Below are 22,550 nucleotides of genomic sequence, written 5' to 3'. Positions count from 1 at the left end.
TGTTGCCATCTGTCATTACTAATACTTTTAAACATCGATAATTTATTAGTTTGAAGAAGATACCCTGCGCAAATATCTAGCAATTCAATGGGTAATACATATTTGGGTACCAAATTGAAAACGGCCTTTATAGGGACAGGATAGAGTATTATTTGGAGGAAACTAGTACCCACCCTAGGTTGTTGATGAAGGAATTATGAATTTATATGTATTTTACCACCAGATGTCGTCACCGATTTTTCATAAATAACCCATATAGTTACAATAGATGTCGCTAGTCTGCTCACGCTGTGCCTAATTTAAAATCAGACAAATAATAAGTCAATTTGCATTATTATGGTTATACTCATACTTAAATCATATCTTTATTTGGCAGCCCTCATAGTCCAATGCGCTAAGCACTGGCTTCTCACACCACCGTACCTCTGTTTGATTCCGTTGAGGGATTACTCACAATTAGGGATGTCAAAAAAGCTTTGATACTCTTCTTCCGCTGCGATACCTGTCCTGTATCAATATTTATTTGTCAATATCGGATCATATACTTTTCCTTTGTTAGTATGTATTTTTAAATGCCGATTGGCGATTACTGTGCATTAGAATATTTGCAATAATTTAAATTTTTGCTTGATATAAAATAAAAACCATTTTTTAAATATTCTTTGTTAGCCAATATATATATATATATATATATATAATTATTATAATATAAATAATATTATGTCGACGAAAAAATACACTTCTTTGAAGTCAATATTTTGATAGTTATTGTTTTGAATGAATGTGTCAAAAGACATCTGATTGATCCCTGAAGTGCAATAACATGAACCATTTTTTAAATGCATAATCAAAAAATGTACCATGAAATTGGGGTCAGATTGGCATTAGACCAATGCCATTTTCGAAACTTTTTATACCTAATTAATGTTTTAAACCTCAAATTTTATTAGTCATCTATTATATATCAATTTAGTGCAATATATTGTGATTATTTTTCAAAACTGTCGATACTGGGCGAGCTTAATACACGCTTAAATAATATTGATATTTTCATATAATATACATAAATTTATGTATATTATAATATTACATTTTTCTCAATTTGCTTGGGGGTGCTGCAGTTCCGGAGTGTTAGGTAGGTTGGTATAAGTCGAGAAGTTTTATATCGTCCCTGTATATTAAATACCTCCTACATATTTGGTGATTTTGATGAAAATGAGTAAAGTATTGATACCACGTGATGTGCATTTTTTTCTCTACCATCTATCCAAGGGTGCCCACACTTTTTTTTCTAGGATCAATTAGTCAATAAAGTTATTTATGGCGATCGACTGATTTCGCTTGTAATTATATTATGCGAGAACAATAAAAACACCAATTTTTATAATTCAAATATGTATTTTGAAAACAGATAATAATTTATGTATATAAAAAAATTGAATTAACGACAATAATATAATTATTATGCATTTCACTTCTAAAAAAAAGTAAGTACACATTAACTGTAATTTCGACATAGTTACACAATTTACCTGTATATCGAGTATTAGAAATCTTAAAATTTATTTTCGTCCGAAACTTTGCATTGCATATTTTCAACAATTTTATCGTATTGTTCACGATATGAAGTTACCGCTAGACGTAAGTACGCAGTCAAATTATCATTAGTCAATCGTGAGCGATGCTTCGTTTTGATTGCATACATTGAAGAGAAAGCCGATTCGCACAAATATGTAGAACCAAAAAAGCAACTTTCCAAACATGTGGATATTTGTTTTCACAAATTAGGCTCCAAAAATTATCAAGACTTAAAGCTCTGGCTTTCAGGACTACATCGCATTTTAATGTCAATATTTCTCCTTCAAGTGTGGCAAGGTATATAGAAGCGATATCTAATAAAACACTAATTTTTATGGCTATTTCTTCCGCGTTTATACTACTTATCATTAAATGGGAACGACATAAATGTAGCAACATCTTGTGTAATTTAGAGAAATTCTTAAATCTCACGTTAAAATCCATTAGCAATGTTGATATGTGATTGAAATACTGACTAACCATTATATTTTGCATATCTTTACACTCGGACCTCATATTATCAAAATTTTTAAAATCACATTCCTTTAATTGTTCATACAGTGAAAGTTTGGTTTTAAATGTATTCACTGCACTAACCAAATCAATTAATGACTTTTTCCCCCCTTGAAGTTGTAGATTCAATTGATTTAATTTTTCTGTAATGTCAGAGAAAGGCAAAATCAAGCAACCACGTTTTGTCATTTAGTTGATATTCTGTTCCCTTTGTTAAATACTGTTTAATTTCAGGTAACATATCTCTGAATCTTTTCAAAAACTTAGCCCGACTAAGCCATCTTACATCTGTATGCAACAAATAATGATCGTAATTGCCTTCATTGTAAAGCTCCGCCACGAATTGAATTTACAATTTCAAAAGCAACATCCAACACATGATTCAGGTTTAACACTTTAGAACATAACGCCTGCTGGTGTATAATGCAATGATAACTGATAAAAATGGGTATTGCTTTATCATTTTTACATAAAGTAATAAATCCAACATGATTCCCAACCATAGCACGGGAGCTCCATCCAGTGACGTCCCATGGGGGTAGGCAGATTGAGCGTCGCTTGGGGTGGCAGTTACTCGAAGGGCGGCAAATCGAGGAGAATCATTTGGTATATATAGAAATAGCTACCTAAGCTTAGTAATAACGAAAATATCTTTCCATTAAAAAATTCAGCTCATTGGTTGGAAACAAAATGTATTAACATAAAAGGTTTAACAGGACTCGGATTTTTTTGTCGAGTTCGCGATGTCTAATTTACTTCCGTTGCCCTACGGCGTTCATGGTGACAAGAAACGACACTGTGCGTGGATGATACAAAATACTGTATAAAAAATGGGCTGACATTTTGGCTCTGCCCAGGGGCGGCATTTCGTCTAGGGACGTCACTGGCTCCATCAGTCGTTACCGATACTAGTTTATGAATAGGAAATTGAGTACAATTAATATACAACTTAAATGCATTAAATATATCTTCTCTGGTTCGTTCCTTCAGAGGTAAAACTGTTAATAATTCTTCTGAAGCAGACATATCTTCAAAAACCAATTAAATAAAAATGCATAGTTGCGCAATATCCGTGTAATCTACAGATTTGTCAAATTGCAAGGTTAAGAAAAGAATTCACATTTATAAATGTTTTCCTGTAGAATTTCTTCCAAGTTTAAGCTCACCACTTGTGTTTTTTGCATGACTGTGTTTCTCGATAATGATGTCATTGATTGAAGACATTACCTCAGTTTTATTTTTAAATAATGCCTCCCGGCTTGATCTAAAAAGGCCAAAATATGTTCACAAAAATTAGCTTTCTATGTGGTAAATATTACCCGTTAATGCATGGTGTATTCGAATGAATACAGACGTAAATATCACATTATTCTAGAGATATACAAAAAAATCTGAAATATTTTATAAAACTTTGCTTGACTGACTTCATTCAGTATAAAATGATTTTTTATAGGACTGGAAGATCTATTATTTCATAGATATAGCACTGCAAACATGGAGAAACGTCACGATCCGATGAAATGTCAGATTGGTGTGGTTAAACCGTAATAAAAAATAAATTTGTGTCTGGTTGTCAAACGTGAAACTAAATGGAAGCATAGACTTTGATAATGATTAAAATTATTACGTCAACACTAAATTTTGGAAGATTTAGACAATAGATGCCATATTATGCTGTGTATTCGTATGAACACACCATGCATTTAAGGGTTAATAAAACCCTCTTTCCATATTTCACCATCTTCGAAGAAGAAATAGTACAATATATTATTATGTCCGCGATCAACCAAAAATACCTTCGCGATTGACGCACTGGCCATCCCTGATCTATACTATATCACTTGTGGAAAGACTGTACTGTGAGAGAAGTACTGTCACCAAATAAAATTAATACTATGCGAGAGCATCTAAAATCATGCACCGTAATTAATCCTATGTGAGTGTCAGCGATAGCCGAAAGATTTTTTCCAGGACCTGATGAAAATGAAATCATCATTAATGATTACCTACTTTGTTGGTTGTAAGTGATAGTACATCAAATTCAATTCATTTAAATTATTAATTTTTCACATCAACTCCCAAATGATAGATCAGTATTAAAATAATCATAATATGTGAACACTCGTTCACATATGTGTTGACACATATCAAACGTCGTAAAGTCCACTGAATGTCAAACTGAGAAAAATGCAGTTTTATCAGATCTTGTAATACAAATGGTTGTAACATGTGAGATATTGTAAGATAATTGAATCTAATACCCACGATGGCTACAAGGAATTTTGTTCTTAGCTTCGGTGCTCAACCTCTTTCTGGCTTTGTCTGGATCCACAAAATCCACTTCTACATCCATTTTATGTTATAATTGTTTAGAAATTAAGGAAAATGATAGGTGCCATCGTTCACCTTTAACTTGTGGACTTAAGGTGGTTTGAAAAAATATTGATCTTTCGAAACGTGATTTCATACGTAAACAGTGGACTTTTGGGGGTTTGCAGTATACCATAATGTGCAGATTTGCATACTCTATTAAACGTATATCAAAAGTCATTTTTTTCAATATGTGGACTTTACGGCGTTTGATATCCATCAACACATATGATTCTACGTGTTCAACATGGTACATATAGAATTAATTCTATGTGAGAAAAATAGAAAAATCCATGATATCCTCTTTTTGCATGGCTTTTTTTTGCAATAACACGGTTTAAAAAAGGTACCGATTATTTTTATTTACACTGATTTGTTGAAAAAAACTAAAAAGAATAAAAATAAGTATGTATGTACATATTTATCAAAAAAATTACGTTGCAATGCACCGCACGCCCCTGGTGCATACATATGTTGTCACCGGATGCTGCCCAGACATACATACGTTCATACATGGCGCCACTAGTCAGTCACTTCGGATTCGATACGAGAGACGCGCCACGTGCTTCGGCACCTTATGTTGGTACGTATCCCCCATGCAAAAAGAGGATCGAGTGTATATCATTTACATCTCAGAATATGAGTCAAACCACATAGGAGGTAATTAATATACAGGGACGATATTGGTTTTATAAAGAATCTAAACCGGTGTGGGGTTCCTATTTTCCATTTGATGGAACCGAACATCATTCGATTTTGTGCAGGAACTGAGTCTTTAAAAAAATTGGCGATTCTAACTACTCTGTCCATTACATACTAGCTTACTAATATCATTTAAATTTTATTTCAACAGGTCTTTATAACTGTGATAGTATCACATTAACAAAAATATGTTGTCACATTTGCAACTTTTATTTCAAATTGATACATGTTGATATTGTATTTTTATCGTATACATAATATAATATACAAGAACAGAACGTTACACAGTAAAACGTCAATACAGATTATCAAAAGATTGATTATTTCTTGCCACATACACTTCTGGCCGTAGCAAAGTTTAAAACGTACATGCGCACACAATCAAATAATATTTACAGTCAAAGAGTTTAACATGCTAATGAAGTGCACCAATTGTAAGTTGAGTATTGCTGCTGTCCAACAAGCGATCAATGTCAGTTAACCACAGCACCAACCTGTCCAGATAGCCACCATCCTGTTCATAGCTCATCAATAATAGTTGCAAATGCTTATTCGCCATTTCTTTCTCTAAGCTGTTTGCCAAACGAACATCTCGAATGGACATCAACTTAATAATGATGAGCGCAATCATGGTCCACTGCGCTGGCTTAAAAAGAATATTGTTTGCCTGTAAATTAAATGTTGCCACAACGAGTCTAACTTCCCTGCTCACCTCCCTGGAAGATATTCCTAATGCCTGCGACAAATCAGGTAACACTTTGGTCAGGCCGGTTAGGACAATTTTTCTTCTTAATGCGTTCTGTGCATTCTTATCGACTAGCGGAAGATTTGTGAGAGTTTCTTCTCTTGAATTTAATTCCACAGGTGGCTCTTCAAAAATTGTCGCCTTAATCGACTCCGTGGCAGATTCTTGGACTGGCATTTCTATATTTCCTTTATAAAACGCTCTAACTTTTATATCTAACATCTTATTTTCTTCTTTTAACATTGAATAGTGGGGTAGAGGCTTGGTGTCTTTGAGAGTTGTAATTTTACTGTCGTATCGCCTGTCTTCGAGTTCCAATAAATTTAATTTTCTACATAATTGCTGATACTGGTCATAAGAGGTGGACTTATAAAACAGCCCACACGCCATATTATTCAAGTACTCTTTAATGCAGTCACCTTTGTCGGCCACCATTTGCTTTACTTTATTTTCACCGAATAAAAATATCAACGTTTCAAGAGTAAACCATTCTCCTAAGCACTTTTCTATATGTATCACAGCCAGTGGAACAGATTGCAAAGTTTTTCTTTTCACTTTTTCATTCCTTCGGGCATACTTAACCTTCGCTTCCTTGTCTACACTCTTATTAAGTTCGTCAATCTTATGAGAAGCTTGCAGACTTTCTCCGGCTGATATAAATGGGTCCACTCTATTCTCAGTCTTTCTTTCAATTATGTCTCCAATTATACTAGAACTGGATATTTTAGTGGGTTTTTTCTTCTTATCTCCAGTTTTTACGGGAGATTCTTTTGTAATATTATTCGGCAGAGTAGTACGTGTATCATTACTATTGGTTGTCGAACTTTTATTATTTACATTATCAAGGAGAATTTCAACAGTATTAGGTACATCTAATCGAATCTCCTGCTGGTCTTGATTGGGTTCTGTCATTTCTACAGAATCTAATTTTATTTCATCATTTTTGATGGAAATTTCAGTTAATGATGCCTCAGTGAAGTCGAGAAGGGATTTAAATCCGGTGCCTATTTTTTTGTCACCTACTTCTAATTTTACAATTAACGATAGATCAATCTCTTGACCGGGCACCCCTTTACACTGTAAAGGTAACAATTGAAATACCGGGTTGTCCTCCTTTTCCCGATACCATAGGGGACTCGTTAGAACTTGACCTTTGATAAATTCGGACGCCTTATAGCACTCGTTACTACAAAATTTCTTTCTGTCTGTAATATCATAGATTTTATTACATTTGGAAGATATCTTATATTTCTGGTTGGGTAAACTGGTAGAAAGTTTTTTAGAGCACAATGGATAACCGCACAATTTGATGATGGACCTCTCTTCGGTGACGTCATCATACTGTGATTGAGTTATTTCAGCCAAAGCATTGAGTAAATCCGTTTCATCAACGGTGTCATATTCTATTAACGAAATAACAACTGCTAAAGCCTTGGCTTCAGATTCTTTTCGTTTTGTTAAGAACATATGAAGTTCATCGCTGGACATATCCTTCACCTTTGGAGGTAATTTTCTTCGTTTCTCACTATTCATGTTGATGGGGTAGGAATATAAAATTGAATCTTCGCCGTTGAGGCCGTTGACTACTAGACTCATACTAGACTTCTGACAGTGACATTCGTTTGTTTTTTTCTCTTTTGAAAAGTGAGGTTAGGTGTTTCATGTTCCATAGACTAATAAATACATATTTCAAAGCTATTCAATCCAACCTCTTTGTAGTCTACAGTCAAAGAGATTAAAGTCTACAGTCCATACTGAGTGGGACAATATAAAAAAGTCAATCATTCTCGTTAATTAACATGTAACAAAAATGACTATAATTTACTGTATTATTATAATTAACTTTTGTTGTTGTTTTGTTGTTAAGGTAAATATATTTTTATCATATGGCTACTCCGACTAAGGATGTCCATACCCACGTAAAGAATTGAACCAGACTCATACAAATACCAAGAATTGATTAAAGCTTATGTTCAGTAGCGTACTGTCCATAGATGCTGTGGATGCGGAGTATACCAAAATAATACTCGATAAAATAATATCATCTATACCTGTGGGTCTATTCTATACTTATCGAACACTAAATTGATAAATAGTATCAAACTTAGGGTAGGTTTGTATCAAAATATTAGCACTTATTGTAACAATTACACGAAGCCGGTTTTTATTGTTGCAATAAGTGCGATATTTTAACAGCAGCAAGATAGGTGCTGTTAAAATATAGCATTTATTGCAACAATAAAAACCGGCTTCGTGTAATTGTTACATTAAGTGCTAATATTTTGATACAAACCTACCCTAGGTTTGATAATATTTTTCACTTTATCACTTTAGCGGTCGATAAGCATAGAATAGACCCACTGCATGCTAAAACCCTTGGCGGGTCTTGGCCTACTCCAAAAACTTCCTCCTTCCTGAACGGTTCAGCGCCAACACTCACCAGTTGCTTTGACCGAGCATTTTTAAATCTCCTGTGGTGCAATCCAGCGATCTAAAATTCGGCCATCCAGGTCTTCTCTTGCCCTCGGGGGTTGCATGCATAGTCCGCCTTGCTGGCATTCTATGCATGTGGCCGATCCAGCGCAGTCTCTGAATTTTCATATGCCACATGATCTTTTTGACCTTATAAAGTTTGTACAGCTGCTCATTATACCTTGACCTCCAAATGCCACTTTCTTGAACTGTCCCAAAGACTCAAAACTCTCCTATCAAAGATATCTTTATTTCTCTCAACCTGTTTGCTGAGTGCCCAACATTTTGATTCATAAGTTAATTTTGGCCGCAGGAGGGTTTTATATGTGGTTGTTTTGGTTTTCCTTGAGAGTGCCTTGTTCTTTAGTAGCCTTTTGGAGACCAAAATAACACTGTCCTGTTAGCGAGGGTGATCCGGCGATATTTCATTGCTTGTATTATTAACGTTTGTGGCAAGGAGACCCTAGATAGACAAATGAATCCACAGTTTCAAAAGCATCACCGCCAATGATTGAGGTGTTAGGTACTATCATCATTCTGTTGCATTGTGATGAACCGGCATGTACATTTTGTTTAGCTTTCGTTTAACCGGAGTCCCATGTTTGCAGCAGCTGACTTTACGAAAAAAAAACCCGTTTTAGAGTTTCTGGAAACCGGGCAATGACATTAATATCGTCGGTAAATAATACATACATTGATATATTATTATGCATTTATTGTACAATAAGATATTAAGAAAGAAAAAAATCGGTGTGTGTACTTATGTACGCGCGTTAGAAGTTATAAGTACTTCTTTGGGGTAAATAAATAAAATAATCGCATACCTACTGCGTTAGTCAAAATTCACATCAACCAAAAATATTTAACATATATATTTATAAACAGTTAGAAAATAGTTTTCACATAAATTAAATATGTAATACCAAACAAAAGTAACGTACCTATCACACTTAAAATATTAAGCTCAGTTTTGATAGCTAATCACATATAAAAAGAAGTAGGTACAATTCACAACGCGAAAGAATATTTTTCAACAAGCAAAATAATCCATACTCCTTCCTCTCATCATTGCGCGAGACGTCATGTTTCAGATCTGTCTAAAAAATAAAGTTATAAGATAGAATTGACGTTTTAATAGCCCCATTTCAATAAAAACTAGAACAAACGAGGGCCTCTTATTGGAGTGCCGCTGGTTTATTTCTAGACACTTTAACTTAAATGACTAAATAAATTATTTTATTCTCTCATTGTTTTTATTTTATATTGGCCAACAATAATAAATTCGTTTCCTAGGCAACGGAACAAATCTTCGTACATATAATAATAAATTCGCTGCCTAGGTAACGGAACAATTCTAAACTATAATATTATATTGTATAATCGTCGCGATTGCATTATCATACTATGGCGTAAAGGCAGTGCATTCGGCTGATAACCAAACAATCGTGGTTCGAATCCAATCGAGTGCAATTTTTTTTATTTATTTACGCCAAAGAAGTATAACTTCTAACGCGCGTACATAAGTACACACACCGATTTTTTTTTGTGTGAAAAAATAAATTATGTGTTACCAAAGATACACTCTGATCTGATTTTCCAAACGCGCCTAAAGAAGTATAACTTGAAAAATACACGTGTACATTAAACATAAAATAAGTATTGAATTCACAATAAAATGTACCTATGTTATCCTTACTCATCTCTAGTTGCATTTCTGATAAGATTGATATTATTATTTTCATTTCATTTTCCTTGCGTATATTGATATTATCATTATTATCTATGATTTCGCTTTAGTTCATTTCAATGACGTTTCGTTGTTAGAATAATAAAATTGTAAATAATAAAATAGTACCTATAGATAACTGCGAGAACCCCGGAATTGTAAACATTGTTATACCATTTTGAATATACCTAAATTCGTCCTAGTGCACTCATTTACAGTGGATAATGCCTTGCTAAATAACAATACAAATAAAAAGTGACAGGTATGAGAGCATATTTTTATTGTTTTGATTTTATATATTATACCTACCCAGTCGATATCAAACTATTTTTAATACAACTTCCATTGTTCAAATAAAAGTTTATATTATTATTGTTTTACATAGGTATTTAAAGTGATATGCAAATAGAATACGAAGACAAAGTTAATGTTTCGTAGGTTCTGCAATTGTGTGGAAAATCGCAGCATTAGGTACGTTATGTAAATAATAATCTGATCATTGCTTTAGTTAGATATACACAATGTAAGCATAATATAATGAAGAAATCATAAATATCAATCTACTGGAGTCAACCTTTGTTTGTTAACTTTGCAAAAGTACTTAGGTACTACACAGTGACCATACCTTACAATACATGTAGATAAAGTAGGTAGGTATGTACTTGCGTATTCTACCAAAGGTAAATAATATAAGTACCCAGTCACATCAACAATTCATGAATCATTAATGTTATTATTATTACCTACTCAAATAAGTATTTTGCCGGTTACTATGTAATTTTTGGATAATGGTAATGATTAATGTTCTCTAATTATTTATGCTTCCCTAATTTTTTTTGAATGATTATGTTTTGTAGATTTTGTTTAATTCCGATAATAGATAAGTGTATATTCTGCATAAATAAATACACAATATTAAAATCCATTTAGATTATGTTTGGTACTTTTGGCTTGGGACTTTTCATCAAAAATTAACATAACAGTACTTAAATAAGCAAAGGCTGCTTAAATCAGTGCTCCGCAACCTTTTTCCACCCTCGGCACACCAAAGGCTTCCCATAATTCTACGACACACCACACGTTAAAAAAAAATTAACCAAAATTACATTAATTTTTGTTTTTTATTTACTTGATAAATAATTAAATATACATAACATACGAGGAAGAACTAAATTTAGATATTTCCATGTGTTGTGCACATAGTGCACGAAGATGCTGAAAGGCGAAACCCGGGTCGCAAAAAACGATTCTAATGGAATAGAACAAAAATTGAAAAATTTTGCTTACATATATAATATGTCGTAGAAAATGGGAGCTGAACTACAATAGCCTTGTCGGAAATCTGAGGATATTCTTCAAATATTTAAATTCAGAAAACATCCAATGGAACATCAGCGATGTTCAGTTTTAATGTCCCGTCGTTCCTCAGTTCAACAAATTCCTCTTGAATTTGTAAGGAAAGCGCTTCTATAGATTTTTCAGCGTCTGTTGCAAAAAGATGTCGAATCCAGTTTTATTACTCTTTATTGATTATATGAAAGTAACGATCAAATTTGTTTTGCAGCAGAGTTAAATGTTTTTGAGCCAGATCCAAAATAATTAATTGTTTGTTTTTAATCGTGATGTGGTAGGTCCTTCGATACATTTGTAGAGATTTGCCGATGTTTGAGTTGAATGAATGCACCAAGGCACACCTAGTATCGTCTCGCGGCACACCGGTTGCGGAGCACTGGCTTAAATGATATTTTGTATTGCAGTATAGAGAATATATATTTAACTAACTGTTAGGCTTTTGCGGGTCAACAAATAAATACTGATAAAATAAATTTAAAACATGTCATATCTTCTTCTTTCTTTAACCTTTTGATTTTGGGTTACCCTCAATGAATGGCAGGAAGCTCGGAGTTGTGGCTTGATTTCAAGGCGGGGTTGAGATTTCACCTGAAGTATTTATTTTATTTCAAAGGCCAAACAGCCACTTAATTATATAAGGGAGGCTAGGAGGGTGGTTGGATATTTCGCATAGCCTCTAAAACAAACGAAAACGGTGGGGCTTAGATTTGAAAAATGTTTTGCAGTTTTACTAATTCTACATGACGGCTGTCGTCCAGCTGCCACCGGGTAAAAATAATACAACGTTTGCGTTGTCCACTGCTCGAAAACCAGGAGTTAAGCTGTACAATTTCAATTGACTGTAAAATTAAAAATTAAGCAGGCTGTTTTAATGAAATCAACTCTCTAGTCAATTTCAATTTTCTCCTTAGGAAGCCTGTTTTTCTGCGGAAGGAAAATTTTTTAAATTGTCCTTGTCGGTCCGAGTGGGCCTAATTCATTTATATGATTATTTGAGATAATTCGTCGGTCCCTATTAAAAAAGTCGGATTTGAATTTTGTCATTTTCGGATTATTACGTAAAAGTTATTTAAACACTTTAAACATTTATACTACAATCACAGTTTTTTTGTTTGTTTGAAAAATTTCGAGATATTCAAATTAAAAATGACGGGTCTACCGAGAGTGTCCGAATAACAATGTCGGTTATTACCAACCGACAGTGTTGGCTGGGCGTGGGTGAGCAAGATGCGTTGGATCTGACTTCTGACGTTGCTATGTTCACCGGACAGACGGATGTTTTTATAAACGTTTAGAAAAGTTTCTATAACCCGTATTTTTATTCATTATGGCAAGCAATAGGTCACAAAGGATATTTGATGAAACATCTTTGATTGCTCGTACTGAAAAATAGCATTTTGCAGATCCGAGGGACCGACGAATGAAAGTCGGATGCAGATAATTATCCCTTGCCTGTCACCACCTACTGTTATTTGCAGACTTGCTGCATGACAGTGAAATTTTTCACATATTATTATGTACTTTTCTTATATTTTTCTTACAATTTATTAATAAAAAGGCAATGGTATTTTCATGAGGTTATTTTGACGGCGTAGTCCTCATTTACGGTTTGGACAAATGTCAATGGTTTAGACAGTGACAATATATTATATTATACAGTGGCGAAGGGTGAAGGTAGGCTGTTAAGATTCGACATAAATAGTGCACACTAAATTTTGTCAGTCATACTTATTTGTTTTCATTGAACTAAGAATACAATTTGCAGATTGTGCTGGTTGGTATTTTTAAATTAATTAAACCCTGTCTAAACCAAGCCATAATACTTTCGGCTTATCGGCGATAGACGATCCAACAAAAATAGTGCACACTTTTTCAATATACTTATTTGTTTTCGTTGAATTAAGAATACATATTACAGGTAGTATTAGTTTTTTTAAATTCATTTAGCCCTGCCCTGCCCTGCCCTGCCCTGCGTATACCAAACTATAATCAATAATAAATATTCTTCTATCTCTTAAGATATCTAAAATGATGTAGGTATGGTTTAATGGCATAGTTTTAGATATTTTATAGATAAACAAATATTTTGTGACTATTATCTACTAGGGCTTGAATCAGGCAGGGTTTCATTGACTTTGAAAAACTAACACACAGATTAGTGTGCACTATTTATGTCGGATCTTAATAGCCTACCTCCACCCTTCACTACTGATATTATGTTAAGTATGGAAAGTATATCAATGTTCATTGTCAAATCTTCCAGATAGGTGGGTAGTCAATTTGTTATACTTAATAATAAAATTGTCCTAAGAGATTATTGTATTCTCTCTTAGCACTGTGTATCAGAATGCAATCCATACTGTTGTATAAAAATAATAAGTAGGTAGGTATGTAAGTACTGTTGTTATAATTTATAATTACTAAACTTCCTGAACCCTGCTTTTTTATTAGAGGCAGTACTTAATGTATAAATAAACAATGTTCCAGTGTATGACATTCTGTCAAGTGATGTAGTATCTTGTTACTGATTCATACTAAGTACTAATATACTAATAAGTAAAATAATCGATTCTAGTATCAAAATGTCATTATCGAAATAATGTTTTATAGATAGCCTGGATTCTGCAACGCCCCTTTTTTCAATATTTTTATAGGAGTCAATTGGAATTTGCAATATTGGGACCTAAACTCAGAATCCTGCGTACTAGAACAAATCCTAGAAAAAAGTAAATGGACCCAGTGGGATTTGAACTTAAGTCTTCCACTGTCAGGTTAAATGCTCTTATTCATTAAGCCATCGATCGACTTATATTTATATATATACGGCAAATAATTACTAATAACTATGCAATAGATATACAGTGTTTCAAATTTAGTAAAGGAATGGTTACCAACTTTGTAATATAAATTAAGATTATTACCCAAAATTTTAGTCATAACATCCTCGCGCTAATAATTATTAATTTATTTATTAGAAGAAAACATTTGATGTTTCATGAATCTCTATAGTCCTAATTATTATACTTTTGCTGAATGTCCACATATCATGTGAAAACTGTTCCGTTGAAAAAACTGAAAGAAAGCAAAAAATGAAATCATCTTGAAATTTTATTTATGCATTCAATAAAACCTAAATCATCATTTGAAACCCATAATAGTTTTCGTAACCCAAATATTATCGTAAGTACATAGTAATCTTATCATGTTTATTGTTATGTTATATCAGATAAAGTAAATAATTTTGATAGGAGGTACAGCTCTACATTTAAATTATCAACTAAAACACGCCCATTAGGTACATAGATAATAAATAATTACTGGCTGCGCTTTATAAAATTGACCCTGATTTTGTTCACTTTGTCCACCATTGAGCAATTACATTTACAAAAATGACAGACATATACACACAATGCTATAATATTATAAAAGTGCCAGGGCTAATTTTCACAATGGATCTTCTGTTGTATATTTTATTGTGGGTGTTTATTATGCGGAATCGATTCATTATTATATTTTCTCATTCGATTTGGTAATTTTTGCAGTTTTTTTTAATAACAAGTGGATAACCGTATATCTACTGCTCGGTACACACATATTATATAAATATAGTATTTATGTATTATAATAGATTTTTGGGTTGTCATCACTCTAAGTGTGTCGGAAAGGGCTCTGAGGCCTGAAAACAAATGTTGCTCAGAGTGAAAAGGTGGTTCATGGTGTACTGTGCCAATTCTGGAAATCATGGCGTTTTTATAAGTAGCCCATCGTCCCTATTAATATTTTAAGGATTCCTGTGAATTTTGTTAGCCTCCTTTACTAAGCGCAAAAAATATCCTTTATTACGCCCCTGTATCTTAGTCTCAAGTGGTGTTTTAGTCGATATGCCCTCTCGTGTTCACTCATGCCTTTTTAACATTCGTGAGGTTTGGCCAGTATACTTCTTCAGACACCTGTCACAGCTTATCTGATACACTGATGAAGGCTGCGAGCATTTTATTGGTTTTAAAATATTCCAAACCTATGTGGTGTTTCTTTAGTATCGTGACAATGGCGTCGGTAGTGTGTTTGATGTATGGCAGATATACCCGGTGTTCGCAACTGCCACCATACACTATCACCCCCATTTTTTTAATCTCAGCTAAATAGACACCTTTTTGACACACGTACATACAACTAACAGTACACTTCAATATATTAATTATCTCTTGAGTATTAACAACTATATGTTTATTTATTATAGATTATAACAAAATTTGTTATTTTGGGGGGATAGTTCTGCATCGCCGGTTTGCATCAGTAAACTTATCCCACAGTCACTGTTTTCTCTCGAATTATTATTTAGTAAAATCTCGTAGGTAGTAAAGATTATTTTTTTCTAGCCACAAGACATAAAGAGCGTTCTATTCCATGAAATCAGTATAAATTAAAATTTGGCTTTTATAGGTATTTTCCGATGGCATCGATTCTGGGTTGTAGATATGGCATTATTATATAATATAAAATTGTATGGAACCTAATACTGATTTTGTTTTGTTTAATTGTTTCAGACCGTGCACCTTGTTCAAGATGCACATGCACTTTTGGTGGGGTTATGATTTCGGTGACCTACTCTTCCAAGGTTTGAAGGTGGAAACCGTCAGTAGTCTAGTCTTAACGTGTGTCATCTTTGCAATGCTTTCTATAATATTCGAAGGCCTCAAGGTAAGCGTACATAGTTTATTTTATGAAAAAGCTCATGAATCTTGTATTTTTAATATCAAACGGCGTAAGACACAATGAAAGATGACTTGCTGTCTGCATTTTTGTTATACAGAATAAATTAAATGTGCATAGTATGAATTAAAAGCTTCACTTGCTGGTGTGGAGCAGATGAAGTAGGTATTTTGATGACATAATGGATCATGAAATAAAAATGGTTGCACGAAATCCTCAATTGTAACAATTCTATTTTTATCAATCGACCGGTACCTATGAAAATATCATCGTTCATAGTGTATCTTTCCCATTGTATTTACTCGGTGGCATTAGTTTGCTTTATAATTAATTACTTTGCAATAGTCATTATGTGGATGAAATACTATATAGTTTTCACAGTTTTATTATTGTTGTGAATTTGTAGGTCTTGGAAACGAAATCCCGAAGAGATCATAACACTCGAATGCGTCTCGCAATGCTAGGACCCTGTTCAGAGGACAGAAGTAATCTATTAGGCAATACCTCGTAAGATCATTTTATACATATTTATTCCAAGAAATAATGATATGCTTTTTGCACATTGACACCAGGACACTCTCGCATAGAAAATCTCAATATTTAAGTGTACACATACATTAGCAAAATAAGCAAAGTCATGAACGCAAATTTGCGATAACCACTCTGTTTGAAATGTCGGTAGAGTTTATTTTTGGACTATACAACAGTGGCGAAGGGTGGAAGCAGGCTGTGGAGATCTGACATAAATAGTGCACACTAAACTTTGTCAGACAAAATATTCTTCTATCTAATACCTATGACGGTTTGCTTTAGGCAGGGGTTAATCGATTTTTAAAATTAACAGATGCCATCTGCAATTTGTATGGTGAGTTCAATAAAAACAAATATCAGGGTTGTCTGTAAAATAAGGTTGTTATCATTATTATTTAAATGTTGTAAATCAAAGTAAATTTATAATCAAAATCTTTTTGCATTGCATAAAAGTATTCCGCTGTGACGCGGCGTTTTGAAATCATATGTAAATACGAGGGCGCCATGAGCCAGAGGGAGACACCTCCTCAAATAAATAAGTTCTCGCGAAGACTCACGTCACGAGTCGTGAACAAGTGAGAATTTTGGGGACCCACCTTGCATACACCTTGTGATAATGCAAATGTTCTGTAGGTGGGGAACCAAGCTACACGCCAGTGTTGCCAGATCTTGCATTAAAGCGTTCCTCGCGACTCCAGCGCCTAGGAGACCTTATTTTACGGACAACCCTCGTATGCATGTCTGACAAAGTTTGGTGTGCAGTATGTATGTTGGATCTCCGCAGCCTACCTACACTGACATATACGGTAGACTCCCGATTATCCGGGCTAATGACGGCACATTATTATTTTTCACATGCCGCGTCCAATTAGTAAATCAATATTCTTGCAGATGTAATTTAAAAAGTCTACAAAATCTATATAGTGTGTTGAAAATGTATGGACTAGTCTAGATTTTTCTTATTATATTTCAGAATTGCTCCGAGTCCGAGCTGTGATGACCAAGTTCTTCCAGGAACTCCAAGTTTCTTTAAGACCAAGTAAATAAACACCTAGTTGATTTAAATACATGAGCATTGTCAAGTAAATTACCAATTAGTATTAGTTTTAATTGCATACTTATACATATTATAACAGTTTATAAACTAATAAATAAAAATAAAACTAAATTATTTCCAATCTCGTCCAGATGTGCGGTGCTGTGTCGCCAGGTTCTGTTGTATACGTCCAACACATCTTTGAATTACTTCATAATGTTGGCAGTAATGCTTTACAACGCCTACCTTGCTGCTGCTCTTATTATCGGAAGTACAATTGGTAATATTTTATACATGGTTAATAATGGTTTAATTAGTAAATTGACTTTATAATGACTTCATTAATATTTCATAATTATTTTCAACTGATATTTGAGACAATTTTGTCGTACCAATCAAAAATAATCATCGTTTCTGTCAAAATTCTAACACAAAGTTATATCTATTCTAGGTTATTACATCTTCGGCCATATAGCGGTCCGTTACAAAATGCAAACCATCAAGGAAAAGTCGAAAGTGGCCACAGTTTGTGTACCCGAATGTGATGATACCGGTAAAATATTATTTCATTTTAATTATTATTAAAGTCCCTGACTCACCGACGGACATGTGTAACAACATGATCCATAACGGTTAACTTTTCAAGAGTATTATTCTGTCTCTAATACTCACTTACTTAAGCTGGCGCTACATACCATTCTAGTCCACGGCCAACTGTTCAGCCGTCCATCTCTATCCAATCGGTCACACTCAGCCTCTCCGCGTGTCTCTTGACATTATCCGCCCATCTCCTTCGGGGTAACCCAGTGGTTCCTTCATAAACTATGTGGAGAGCTCTGGACCCATCGCATCTAACAATGTGACCGGCCTACGTGAGTCTTCGCCCTCAAGGCATTGGTTATATTATTGATTTTATTCAAATACTTGGATAGCCATCTCCTATTTCTTCATTAGGCTCCATGTTTTACAAGTGTACTCGGAGTTTTGTCTATTTAGACAGTAATCTATCTCTAATATGGCGGCGATTTATTGGATTCAATAGTGGCATATAATTATTGGTGATCCAGACGACACAAAATAAATGCTGCTAATTAATGAATCCCTAGGTTTCTATATGTAAAATATACAGGTTTGCTTGGTGTGATTTTTTGTGTGTCCTACTGTTTTCACAGCAGTTTTTCTGTGTTTTGTGTCATTGATTAAATGCCGCTATATGAATTTTAATTTGAAGTTATTCGGAATTATTACAAATTCAAATCGTTTTGTTTATCTCTCTTTAACTAATTTTTTTATAATCATTTTAATTAATGTCGTTAACATTATAGGAGACGGATCAACACCTCCTCTGATGAAAGGGAGAGGCGCGTCAGAAAACAATCTGTATACTTGCGAAACACAAAAAAAATGTTCAACTAAATCTTCTGACCGATCGGAGAAACCCATCGATGGTGAGGGCTCTGTTCTGCTTCCTGCGTTAGAACAACCGCACTCAGGTGCCAACACTGCCATGGTAAAGAAGACCACGGATCCAAACAAAATCAAATCGTCCAAGAACTTAGCTGCAGCAGATAATACAGCAAGTTATAAATTGGGCTGTTGCAGCTCAGAAACTGAATCAAAACTTAATCCGGATGTGATATCGAGTAGTACCTGTTGTAAAAAAGAAATTAATAGTAGTATTGTTGAAAGTAGTTGCGAGAAAACTGAAATGTTGGGAGATGAAGACATAGTGGTGATACACGAAAGCAAGAAAAAGAGTTTATTAAAAACTCCTGAAATTTTGTGATTTTTTGAAGATAAGAAACGAATCAGTAATGAATATTGTCCGTTTTGACATTTGAAACATGTGACTGATGAATTATTCTATCCTGAAATAAATGTGTCACATATTGATATGATAATGATGCCATATTGATAATTAATTTTATACTACCAAAGTCACAATGAAAGAGTAAAGACTGCTATGCACTGTTTGTGTAAAGATAATAGTTATATTTTACATCAATTTTTTTAAAAATAAAAATACCTGTCATGGATGCAAATTTTAATTTGTTCATTGTTTAATATTTAATAACTTGATTACACAAAAGATTATACATAATTATTGTGTTTATCATGAAGTGTGTAATATATGTATGTATAGGTAATTTTGTAATGGTCGAATTTATAAAATTTTAAAATTATGTAAGGCGACAGTTTATAATCTCAAAAAAAGAATAATTGTGTGTTTCAAAACAATGAGCAAGCCATGATGTTATTTGTAAATTATTATTGTCTTTGATAGAAGCAAATATTTATTGAAGTATTTATGCATAAATAAGTATTTGTTGAATTGGCGTTTATGTGGGTAACCGTGGAACCACATAAATAACAATGTTTGTCTGCATCACAAGAATAATATGCACTGTTGATTCTTTATAGCCATTATCAGTCATTCACTATTTATTTTATTCATGTATTGTGCATCATTGTGAAAAACTTTAATTGAACCCAAGAGAATGTTGATTTTGACAAAAATATCACCTTGTATCAATTTAATTTATCCAAGTTTAGTTACATTGTTATGCCCGAGGCATTAGAGCATCATGTTTGGATTTGTCACAATAAAAAATTAGGTATGACCTATCGTAAGTTTGCAATAATATATTATTGTATTCTAATTAATATCTACTGAGTAGGGGTGCATGATAATATAATATTCAATGGCCATTGTGTTATGTGATTTAAACTTAAGTTATTTTTAGCTGTTTGAATAGAGATTAATGATTTTTTTTATAAATACTTATATTATTTAATACCTCCCTAGTACAGTAGAATCTCACTAATCTAAGCACGTCCAGGAAGCCAGCACTACGTGAAGACATTTTGGTCTTAGGTAAATTACCGGAGAGAGTTTATAAATATCGTCGATAAGAGATTATTTTGATAAACAATAGAAACACATTGTTTTGATACTCATGAAACTAGACTGATTTTTTAAATATCCACATATTCGAATGTAATTACTCTACTGTTCGATCTCCGGATATGAAAAGACAAAAAAAAAACTCATTCTGAAGGAAAGCCATTCAAATGTGATCAATGTGATCACTCGTGTAGGAAATATCATTTTCATGTTTTTTATTTTCCAGTTTTCCCTGGTAATTCAGTACCATCAGGTTTTATATAGTGCTGGGGATTGATGAGATTCTATTGTTATGCTAAGCCACGATTCCCGACCAGGTTCTGTGAGAATTCTCAAAGGCTTGTGAAAAAAGTACAACTTGAAACCTTTTTGTAGTAGGATTGTGACCTATTTTTAACCAGATTATTTTGACCAGGACGCTGGAATCCGATTGGCTTGAAGAACAGATAAGCGAGGTGGAAAGACTGAGAGCACAGAATTGATTTATTGTTAAATGTATTTTATTGGCCACATTGGCGGAGGATCGCTCATAAATTATTTTTTAGAGTGGTGACGACAAATGTTTCGCCTGTGATGCCAACAGACTCAATATTATTTGTTAACGCATATATCACAATTTTGAGCATTTTGTTTGCATTTATTCCAAGTTTAGGTATATAAAATTTAAGACTATAAAAATGCATTCAATACCTACATCTAGGTGTAACCACGGCGTACTGCTTTAAAGATACATTTATACAAAAAGGTTTCAAGGGATCCGCTGAACAAAAAGAGTTGGATATTAATTACTGTGCTATGTACAACAAAATTAATGTATGGTGATGCTATGTGTGGAAAGTGCCTATTTGTTTATATCAAATAATGTTCCATATGCTTAATTTTATTTCATCATTATGAATGGCTTATACAATTTACATCAGGGGTCGGCACCATGTCCAACTATTAGGCTTCTAAAGTATAAAAGAGAGTATTTTTAACGCTCCGTCTTCAAACAGAGCAATCTATACAGGAAATAATAGTCACTCTGGTGACCATACGAAATTAAACAATATGACAATAATATCTTACATAATTTGCGATCCCGATTTTTCGAACAATTTAACAAGAGTCCAACCACTCTAACCCCACACCTATTTCATTCAATGCCATTACTTCTTAAAGATGCACTTAACTAATTTTTCACACATTAACATGATGAGGTATACAAAGTCCAGATTATTGTCCTAATGCGTCAATGACATTGAGCTACTTTACGAGCTGCTTGTTGGCGAATTTACAATCTGCCTGTGTCATCATCGAACAAGCTAACAAGCAGGTTGTAAACAATCTGAGAATAGTTGAAAGCCGGTCAACTTTACACGTTACACGCCGGCGTGTGGGTCTACTGCGTCTACGCAGTAGAGCATAGTAGCGACCTCCCGGTAAAAAATAAACTACGTTCTGTCAAAATAGTCGCTAGCTTGTTGGCTTCTCAGCGAATGGAAAGTTTTGTGTGTCATCATCACAATTGCAGTAGTTGAATCGCCCGCTTTTAAATTCGCCAACAAACAGCTCGTAAAGTAGCTCAATGTAATTGCCGCATTAACGACCTAAACGTAACCTAAAGTTTCAAATTGTACTGGAATGTTTGTTGTGCCTATGCGTAAATTTGATCGTATTCTGGGTGCCTTTTTGTGTAATGATTTATTAGGACGCACTCTTAAAAGCCTAAAAGCTGCTTCCCAACCTTATTTGTGCCATGCCCCACTTCAACGCTTCAAAAATCCCCATGCCCCCCCCCCCCCTCTATCAAAATTTCGTAGTTAACTAATAAATTCCTTAAAAAAATGAATTTCTTAAAATAAAAAATGCACATAGGCAATAAATACTATTATCAATTTTACTTTCGTAAGTAAGTACCTACCTA

General features: G+C 33.8%; 2 protein-coding genes across 2 annotated transcripts; one reads left to right on the top strand and one right to left on the bottom strand.

The window, feature by feature from the left end:
• Positions 1 to 5,354: 5,354 nt before the first annotated feature.
• Positions 5,355 to 7,580, bottom strand: LOC147071955 (putative RNA polymerase II subunit B1 CTD phosphatase RPAP2). Its single transcript, XM_085946753.1, has one exon. The coding sequence runs from the start codon at positions 7,502 to 7,504 to the stop codon at positions 5,579 to 5,581; it is 1,926 nt and encodes a 641-aa protein (XP_085802879.1). The 5' UTR covers positions 7,505 to 7,580; the 3' UTR covers positions 5,355 to 5,578.
• Positions 7,581 to 10,082: 2,502 nt separating this feature from the next.
• On the top strand, positions 10,083 to 20,769 carry LOC147071954 (uncharacterized). Its single transcript, XM_085947521.1, has 7 exons — positions 10,083 to 10,368; positions 16,007 to 16,160; positions 16,579 to 16,679; positions 17,677 to 17,742; positions 17,892 to 18,019; positions 18,191 to 18,292; positions 19,065 to 20,769. Exons 2-7 carry the CDS (start codon positions 16,026 to 16,028, stop codon positions 19,523 to 19,525), a joined length of 993 nt encoding a protein of 330 aa, XP_085803647.1. The 5' UTR covers positions 10,083 to 10,368; positions 16,007 to 16,025; the 3' UTR covers positions 19,526 to 20,769.
• The last annotated feature ends 1,781 nt before the right edge of the window (positions 20,770 to 22,550 follow it).

Source organism: Rhyacophila brunnea, unplaced genomic scaffold, assembly GCF_057557595.1.
Source record: "Rhyacophila brunnea isolate RB1 unplaced genomic scaffold, BYU_Rbru_1.0 scaffold_2, whole genome shotgun sequence".
Classification (NCBI taxonomy): domain Eukaryota; kingdom Metazoa; phylum Arthropoda; class Insecta; order Trichoptera; family Rhyacophilidae; genus Rhyacophila; species Rhyacophila brunnea.
This window is presented reverse-complemented; position numbering and strand designations above follow the sequence as displayed.

Excerpts from the sequence above, each read along its gene's own strand:
- LOC147071955 (XM_085946753.1), bottom strand. The coding sequence starts at position 7,504 with ATGAGTCTAGTAGTCAACGGCCTCAACGGCGAAGATTCAATTTTATAT.
- LOC147071954 (XM_085947521.1), top strand. The coding sequence starts at position 16,026 with ATGCACATGCACTTTTGGTGGGGTTATGATTTCGGTGACCTACTCTTC. Across the intron at positions 16,161-16,578 it reads TAATATTCGAAGGCCTCAAG|GTCTTGGAAACGAAATCCCG; the intron begins GTAAGCGTACAT and ends GTGAATTTGTAG. Across the intron at positions 18,293-19,064 it reads ACCCGAATGTGATGATACCG|GAGACGGATCAACACCTCCT; the intron begins GTAAAATATTAT and ends TTAACATTATAG.